The sequence below is a fragment of the Bactrocera latifrons genome, unplaced genomic scaffold (assembly GCF_001853355.1).
Source record: "Bactrocera latifrons isolate USDA-ARS-PBARC rearing strain unplaced genomic scaffold, ASM185335v1 scaffold_664, whole genome shotgun sequence".
NCBI lineage: Eukaryota > Metazoa > Arthropoda > Insecta > Diptera > Tephritidae > Bactrocera > Bactrocera latifrons.
Genome location: NW_017537339.1, coordinates 52,895 through 62,007, shown reverse-complemented (window position 1 = coordinate 62,007; position 9,113 = coordinate 52,895). Strand labels below are relative to the sequence as shown.

Genomic DNA, 9,113 nt, shown 5'->3' with positions numbered 1-9,113 from the left:
GTATACGCATGTGCGCGTTCAGAAATTATATTTGTATACATTGCCGAACAAATAATGCACAAGCATACAAACATACATATGCGTTCACATATGAATATTTCATTCATAAACGCAGGCGCAAATTCTACAAGCGATCTCGCTTCATTCATTCATCCCCGAGCATGACTTTGCCAACAAGCGTATTTTCGCGACGATGGCAAAAGCTAAAAATCATAGATTGAACCACTTTTGATGCTTCTCGCAAAAATCTGCGTCGATATGTATTCACGCTCATACGTATGCATACATACATATTTACGCACGTTTGTAGGCGAAGCTGTTACAGCGGCAAGGGAAGAGGTGACAATCGGCGGCCATTACTTTATTTTTTCGGCACAACTCCGATTTTCTACTAGCAAGACATTTGTCGTGCGCTTTGGCCTTGGTTGCCCGTGACAACATAGATCCGCGCGGCCATTATTGGTTGTTTGTACATATGTGGCTCGTATTTGTTTTCGCAAACATACAGACAAATGTACAAAAGAAATAATATACTATGTATGTATATATGTATATGCCATAGAAATTCTATTGCTACGAATATGGAAATATATTTCATGAAGGTCATTAATGGATTTATAATATATAAATTAAGCATGCATATGTGTTCATATCATACAAAATAAGCATGCATATGTGACTCAAAGAATGCTTTTTTACATTCTTTGTGTGACTTTGTATATTTTTCTACAAAGCATTTCTCTTTATTTATTCTCGCATGAATTCAGTCGTTTTACATATATTTTTGCCAGAGAATGGCAAATTGTGAATTCCCTACTATAAATCTATCAGCTCTGTTAGCCGCGCAATCGAACATCATACAGATTTCGATTTGCACCTTCTCTATACTTTACGTTCTCTGCATCAACCATGTATAAACATAGAGAAGGTGCAAATTGAATTTTGTATGATGTTCGATTGGACGGCTAACAGGACTTATAGGGTTGTAGTGCGGAATTCACCATTCTCCACCGAAGTAAACCTTGTACTCACCGCAATAGATAAATTTTCAAAGTATGCTTTAGCGAAAAGTTTAAAATCAAAAGCGGTTGAAGATATCAAAGAACCGTTTAAAGAAATAATTTTGGCATTCGGCATCCCTAAATCCATGGTCATAGATAACGAAAAATCCCTAAATTCCGCAACAATAAATTTCCTCCTCAAAGAGCAATTTGGCWTACAAATCTTTACTACATCTCCTTACTCCAGCTCGGTTAATGGTCAAGTAGAAAGACTTCATTCTACCCTTTCAGCGATTAAGAGATGCATAAAACCAGATAAACTTCATAAAACTTTTCGTGATTTACTTACAAGAACAATACACGAGTATAACAGATCAATTCACTCCACCACCGGTAGAAACCCTATAGACATATTTTTCCACAGAAATTTAAATAATGATCTAAAAATAGCTATCTGGGATAAACAAGACATCAATAATCGTTTGACAGAAAAACAAAAACAGGACTCAAACTACCATAACCAAATTAGGCATGAAATTAAAAGTTATTAACAGGAGATTAGGATCGAAACTTACGCCAAGGTTTAAAAAAGAAATAGTTAACGAAGATAGGAATGCAACCGACCTCACGATGGCAGGAAAGGCCTGTTCACAAAAACAATATTAAAAGACAATAAAATATTTTTTCAGATTCTTCCTAACTTGTGTGGCGACGGAGATCCAAATTTTGGATTATACGTCTTCGTACGTTATCACGATCAGTAGAGGTACATCAAAAATTCAGCATGGAAGTTTTACTATTTTACATCGAATAGACCTTTCACAGTACGCAATATCCACATCCAACACCCGTACATTTATCCAACAAAACATCCCAAATCACCATAACCTGTATCCTATCCTGGCCCACGAATTAAGACTTACCGAAAATATTGTATAAAATATAAAACCCGCTATAAAAAATAAAAGGGCATTAAATGCCATAGGTTCTATTTGGAATTACGTCGCATTATCACCAGATCACGACGACTTTGAAATAATAGCTAATAATATAAATGATCTGAATAAAAATAATAATAAACAAGTTTATGTGAACCTTTAATAAAAGATTATATAACCTGACAAATATGGTAAATAAAATTTCAAATGCCATAAGAAAAGATGTATTATTAGAAAACGAAATAGTTATAAATTTACAAAACAGAGTAAGATTAATCAAAGAAGAATTAATAAATATTTAAAATGGAATCGAATGGGCAAAGCTTGGAAGTGTAAACCCATCGATATTAGACAAAAAATAAATTGAAATTGCTTTAAGTAAAATTAGAGAAGAAAATGTTATGTTCGTGAGTTCCGAAGATGCACTCCAATAAAAAAGGAAAACTATAATTAATTTAGAGTTTAAACGGATTTTGAAAAAAGGAAAAACTATCTATGGTATGGTAAATGATTGTGAAAATTTTAATAATATATGAATTTGTAAAGAAGATGAAATAAAGAATATTTCAGATACAAAATGTATTCCTAATCTAATAAGTAGTCAAAATTATACATGTGTAACGAGCATTAATCATCACATCCCATTAATCGAAGAAATCGAATCTGGCGTTGTCCTACTAAATAATTAGAACGATGCGAAATCTTTCTGGCACCTTCCTTATTAAATTTCATAATATCACTATTAAAGCTAACAATAGAATTTTCAGTAACATAGAGGCCTCACCTCCACAAATGATTCCTGCATTAATGCAGCCTACTCCTTTTGAAAGTGACCGCATTAACCTGCTATGAGTCGAAGCTCTCAATTAATTGCAGATTAATAATGCGGAGGTTATATCAACCATTCAAAAACATCTAAAAATCGGAGGATGGTCAATTTCTGTTATTCTTAGTCTAATTATCGTTTCTATTGCAAGTTTGAAATTTTAGTTTTTAGTTTTTAGTTTAAAGCCCCATACAGAAATGAAATTACCATCTTATATTGATATTCTCAAGCCAATAGAATTAGAAGCTCCTAGCAAACCACCAAGATTGAATAATATCCCCTTTTTCTAAAATGATTGAGGACAATCAAATTAAGAAGGGAGGAGTTAACACTAAACATATTTAAGTTAACACTAAACATATTTACGTTTCTCAATAATTATTACGAAACGTATGAGCATATTTTTGCTATACTTTCGCTGACTATCATTTCCTGTTTACGTCCCAAATTTTGTTTAGCCCATTTCCGATCGTTGCACGCGCGACCCAAAAATGCTGACGTAGCGTCTTCATTGAATGCACGGTCACGTTGCACTGCATGTGATGATCGCTGCTCACACACTTCAAATTCCAATAACTAATTTTTAACATAAGTCTCAATTCAGTAGTTAAGTGGTTAAGTAGTTAATAAGTAAGATTGGACTAAGAAGACATAGTCTTCCCAACACATAGTCAAGTAATTAAAATAAAATCCTTTTTTTTAACCGAAAATAAAAAAAATAAATTGTATGTAAATGTGTACACTTATTGCTTCATGCGAAATCTTCATTTCATGGGCAACCAATGGCTGAAGCTCAAGTTTTTTCAAAGATTCAATGTGTTGAAGGGCTGACATGACAACAGAGCATCACAACATTGTGTTGTTGGTAGAAAATCCGAGCTGTGCGGAAAAATATGCGAACGATCGCTTGTGTAAATATGTATGTATTTGTATGAAGATGCATACATATCGACGCAGCTTTTTGCAAGCCGCATAAAAATATTTTGTACATTCCTTGACAAATACAGTCAATTCCGGCTATGTGCCAAAATTAAACGTACAGATTTTTGTGGTTCTTAACAATAAAAATATAATATGGTACGTAAGCGAGTGCGGATACTTAAGCGAGTGGTACTTGAAACAATAATCTCTATGTATTTCAAAAAACAAACCGTGAGACGCAGCAAGATATGGGCAGTTAAGATATTTGATTTTTATCAAAGTGGAGTTATTTCTTAACCGGGATTCACTGTATACATAAATCAGAGGAATATTGAATATTTTCTTTGGCACATTTCTTGACTTGAAAATCGACAAATAAACTATGTTGTCAATTTTATTTTAATATATTTGTATACTTATATTAGCGGAGTGGTCACTTTTTCCTTCCCATGCAAATATCAGAAATTGTTCAATTTATGATTTTTAGCTTTTGCCATCGTCGCGAAACTACGCTTGTAAGCAAAGGTTTGTTCGGGGAGATGTGATGGTGTTTGCTTTATGAATGAAGCGAGTTTGCCTGCTGAAAGCGCGCTAGCGTGCATGAAAAAAAAGGTTGTTGTTGTGTGTTTTTCTACAAATTTTGGGCATCAACTATTTGGCTGTCGTATTGACTTGTGATGCTGCCGATGCTACTTGAGACGATTGTTGTTTTTGTGGAACAATGTATGCAGTTTTTGTGGGCGACATATTTACATGTGAACGCTTATTTGTATGTTGGTTTGTGTATACATTATTTGTTGGGCAATGCCGTACACATATGGACATGGATGTACATATAGAGCAGTACAATGAACAAATGTAATTTTCGTGCAATATTTTTGTAATATATTAAGTTTTTGAGGGTATTATGAGAGTATCTCATATTCATATTTCATATTTTTACAAACATATTCATATATAAAATTATATTATATTCTCAAACATAAGAATATTTAATAAATAACTCTGACTGACTTCGTAAATGCATATTGCAAAGCATAATGAGAAAGCATAATGTTCATTTACAACACTGCTTTGTATTCTGACAATGCAGTGTGTTCATTTGCTAATGGCAACTCTTTTTCATGCGCATTAGTTGTCAATTTTACGCATGACAAATTTTATGCGTAAGTTTAAGTAAAATTAAATAAAAACCCAGAATTTTCTACAAAATTTTCTAATTTTAGCGAAAGGAAATGTCCAGACGAGCGGAAAATTCTCCTCATTACAACTAGGTTGCGGTATGAAGGAGATTGCATATCAAATAAAAGAAAGAAAAATTCCATTCCATTCATTCAAAGAAATCAAAGACGTAGAGGCAACGTTTCCTTTTATTAAAGATGAAATAATCCGCTGTTTTATGAATATAATGATTATGTACAAACGAATCAAAAAACGAAATCATACCTCAGGAGAAAGTGCCACAAACTGCGAGTATTTTGAGGCGTTGGATGAGGTTTTTTTCAGTCAGAGTTGCGTTCAACTGCCAGAAGACATGACGGAATCTTCAATTGAAAACTTACTGAATACGCTTACAGGTGAAAGCGCCATCTCTTCGGTTACTGAGACACCATCCATAAATTTAACACCGACCCTGGGTATAAAGCGAAAGAAAAATGATGTGATTGATTTTTTAATAAAAGAATTCGAAAAAGATGAAGCGACAATTCAAAAACTTTTAAAAACGGGAAAAGATAAAGTATCTATAGAAAGGGAGAAGCTGGAAGAGGTAAAGCAGATTCGCCTCTTATTCGAAAGCATGGCAGAAAAATTAAATATTTATCTAGGGTATCAACAAGGGTATTCTGAATAATTTAAATGTATGAGTATTATAAGTATTGAATTTATAGCATAAAACTTATTTTAGTTTTTTTATACTATTGGAAAAAAATATATGCGATATTTTAAAAAGCATTGACTGTTTTTCTTTTTTTATTTAATATTTGCTAATTCTTTATAAGTCTAGCTAATTATATAAAAAATATAGATTCAAACTTAAAACGGTTTAGAAAGAGTAGAAAAATTCAACTAGAATTTCTAGAAATCTTTTTGGTATTCAGTTTTAAAGACTTTCAAGTGTAGGCGTGAATATTGCTAAGGCATTTGTTTTATAAATTTACGCAGAAAGAAATGTGGGAAAAGCATCTCTTTTAGATTCAGGTTCTCTGTCCTGATTGATGTATAGCTTCTTGTGTATTATTATTTTCGTTATCATCCTGTAGGTCTTCATCGATTTCGCTGTCTGTTCCTTCGTTCATAATAATTATGTTATGAAATAATTTTATAATAATTTTCGGAAGCTGCGGGCGCTGCACTTCAATAAATTTTAAAATTCTGAACTTCTTTTTTAAAATACCAAAAGCTTGCTCAACGAAAACGCGAGTTGAACTCAAAACTGCGTTAAACTTCGATTGTTGTGTGGTTAAAAAGCCATTGTTTCGATAGGGCACCATTAAATTCATCTCGAGTGGATACGCACCATCTCCAAGCGGATGATAGTTGTTAGGTATTACAATAACTCTATTTGCTATTGATCTTTTAAAGGGGCTGTTTTGCCATACTGCTGCATCATAACATCTGCCAGGGCAACCTATGAATACCTCAGTAAATTTCATTTCACTGTCAGCAATAGCCTGTAATATATTAATTATAACTTTATTATATTTATATTCAAAAATTAAGCAGTTAATGTAATTACTTGTATAATGATGGAGTAGGTTCCTTTACGGTTATGGAAACTGACTTCATCTCTAAGAGGTTGGGATATCTGGACGTGGGTACCATCAATGCAACCCAGAACAAATGGGAACGGATTGCGGCGACTTGCTAAAAATTTCTCGCTTGTTTTCCTTTGTTCGTCAAGCGTATTTGGTAACTTAATTACCTCGCTTTTGAATCGACAAATAAGATTAATTATCAATATGAACACTTTATATGCAGTACCAATAGCCACCCCAAATCGATCGCTGATATCACGGAATGATGTGTTGTTGCTGACTTTCCAAATATGCGACCTTTGGTGCCCAATTTCCRAAAGGGCTTGATCATGGTGGCCAATTTCTGAAAAACCTAAATAATTGCAATTCATTGTAAATAAATTACCTTAAAAAGTTACATATCTTAAAAGTATCCCGGCTCATTCGAAAATGGGAGTAGAAAACATCATCCTCCATCATCAAAATAGATTGGCAAAAGTTGTTTGTCTTAACGATGTTTCTCCTATAATTAATGTGTTGAATGCATAACACACGCACTCTTTTTTTCTTTCCAGGATTTTTTTTTTGTGCTACTAATATTGCTAGATGTTGGTTCAGCCAATTCTATTGCGTTTATTAATACATTTTTTAAGATTGCGCTCATTATTAAAACTTTGACAGTTCTCAAACTGATGCTTTGCATAGCTGCGTTCATAAACATATGTAATATTTATTGCATAGGTTTGTAAAACAGTAATGCCATACATTTAGGTTTTGCATGAGTTGCGCATTATTTCGTGGTTAAGGCTTTGCAATATGCATTTACGAAGTCAGCCTCTTATTTGCACATTAACTACAAATATTCTTTAGAAAATATGATAATTTAATTAGAATGTTATAAATTCTGCATATATTCATTGAAATACGCAAAATGATAATCATATCAATTAATATGATTGCATGTAAACGTATAAAATTATATTATATTCAAGAGGCTAACATACGTATGCAATAAGAATGTATGTATTCACATATATTTCTGCGCTTAATTTTCATTGAATGCTCAACTCTGTTCACGTGCCAGGTAAAAATTTCTCCTCCTTAGCTAGCTGTGGGGAAACACGCTCATCGCATTTTGTTAGCTTTTGACAGTTCACACGCTTGTCCGTTCTCTGCTATTATTCAAATGTGTCAAATACATCATTAGCTAGCACCCATGCCCTTCTTTACTTAGAAATAAGATACATCTCCTAGAATGTAAGCCTAGCTTTTTTTTTTTAAATTTTTTTTTACTTAACAATATATAAAAGTAAGTGAAATAAAGATAATGCTGAAAATACAAAAGTCATAAATGACTTTATATGAATACACAGATTCAAAATAGTGTTGTGTGTGTGGGAGAGGGATAGAACCAAGAAAATCTTAGAAAGAAAAAAAACTCTCTCTTTGTTCCCTCTCTCTGACTACGAGCTTTTGTTTAAAATTACTTTTTATGCACTTGCGTACCTAGACACCTTCTTTCTGGCTTGTAGACGACGAGTGCATATTAATATTAAAAATAACAATATACATATGTGTTTTTACTTAAATGGAAATCGAGCAGGTTGGAGTTTATTTGTACATACATCCAACTCTTTTTTACACGGTCTCTTTTTACACGGATTTGAAGTAACACGGTTGAGAATTTTTTTATTTTTTATTTTTTTTTTTTGTAAAATTTGTTTAATCTACTGCGGTTTTTAAACCATTGTATTGTAATTATGTTTGTTTTTACCACACTCATCACCATTGGTGAAATGAACATACATAGTCTCTGTAAATAATCCGCACTCACCTTTTACACCACCACAATTTTTCCGAGCGAAATAAACGTTAGTGTATATGCACACGCGTAAGGTTGAATCAACTGGGAATGCCCAAGAGGGTTTATTGAAAAGATTTTATAATATAATATAATTATTTTATTATTATTAAGGTAGCTAATGTATGAAATAGAACTCCGGTCGCACGTGGAGTGAATAACTCGCGAAAAAGATGTGCTCGATTGGTGCGTAAAACGAAATTATCGCACAGGGATACAAGTCGCTGCGAAGGTCAAGGGCGAACTGAAGTTGCTGATCTCCTTATAGTTCCCTTTTTCCCTTTGCTTTGTGGAATCAGCTGGTGTGATGTGTTTGGTTGGTGTACGTGTATGTGGGTGTCGATGTGTGGTGTTCTTATGTGTAGTTTGGAATGTGGGTTGTAAGCCCTGACGATTTGTGAAGTGAGTATGGTGAAGGTGCGTGTCAGTGTTGTGAGGTTGAGTTGATGTGGTGTGATAGTGTGGTGTATGTGTGGATGTCCGGGGGAGGATGCTCATTTGTACATCCTGGCCCCACTAGGCGAGTATTTAGCCTAGTAGCCTCTGAAGTTGTTGCAGTGTTGCAACAACGCTGCTGAGGCCTGTCTTACGACGGGCTTATGGGCTAGGATGGTGCCTCCGATGCGGGGTGGTATGAGGATGATGGCGCCAGGAGCGGGACTCCTCCGAAGGGAAGGTTTGCCTTCGCGGCTGCGGTCGCGGAAGTCGTCAGCTAGCAGTACGGCCGCGAGGGGTATGATGACGTTCGGCGTCGGGTCCGGCGCTGCGGTGTAACATCGTGTGATGATGCCGCTTGCATACCTGGCACTGGTACCCGGTCGTGCATTCGCG

General features: G+C 34.5%; 2 protein-coding genes across 4 annotated transcripts; one reads left to right on the top strand and one right to left on the bottom strand.

Annotated features, from left to right (window-relative positions):
• The first annotated feature begins 4,801 nt into the window (after nucleotides 1-4,801).
• On the top strand, nucleotides 4,802-5,618 carry LOC108975546. The gene is made up of 2 exons (XM_018944100.1): nucleotides 4,802-4,852; nucleotides 4,913-5,618. The coding sequence occupies exons 1-2, from the start codon at nucleotides 4,837-4,839 to the stop codon at nucleotides 5,536-5,538; spliced, it is 642 nt and encodes a 213-aa protein (XP_018799645.1). The 5' UTR covers nucleotides 4,802-4,836; the 3' UTR covers nucleotides 5,539-5,618.
• A 77-nt stretch (nucleotides 5,619-5,695) lies between these two features.
• LOC108975545 (putative nuclease HARBI1) lies at nucleotides 5,696-7,091 on the bottom strand. Of its 3 annotated transcripts, XM_018944099.1 has the most exons (4): nucleotides 6,841-7,091; nucleotides 6,679-6,785; nucleotides 6,424-6,613; nucleotides 5,696-6,358 (listed from the first exon to the last, which is right to left on the bottom strand). In XM_018944099.1, the coding sequence occupies exons 2-4, from the start codon at nucleotides 6,771-6,773 to the stop codon at nucleotides 5,882-5,884; spliced, it is 762 nt and encodes a 253-aa protein (XP_018799644.1). In that variant the 5' UTR covers nucleotides 6,774-6,785; nucleotides 6,841-7,091; the 3' UTR covers nucleotides 5,696-5,881. The 3 variants fall into 3 exon arrangements, with proteins under 3 accessions (XP_018799644.1, XP_018799643.1, XP_018799642.1); XM_018944098.1 differs by having other exon boundaries at nucleotides 6,679-7,091; XM_018944097.1 differs by having other exon boundaries at nucleotides 6,424-7,091.
• Between the last annotated feature and the right edge of the window lie 2,022 nt (nucleotides 7,092-9,113).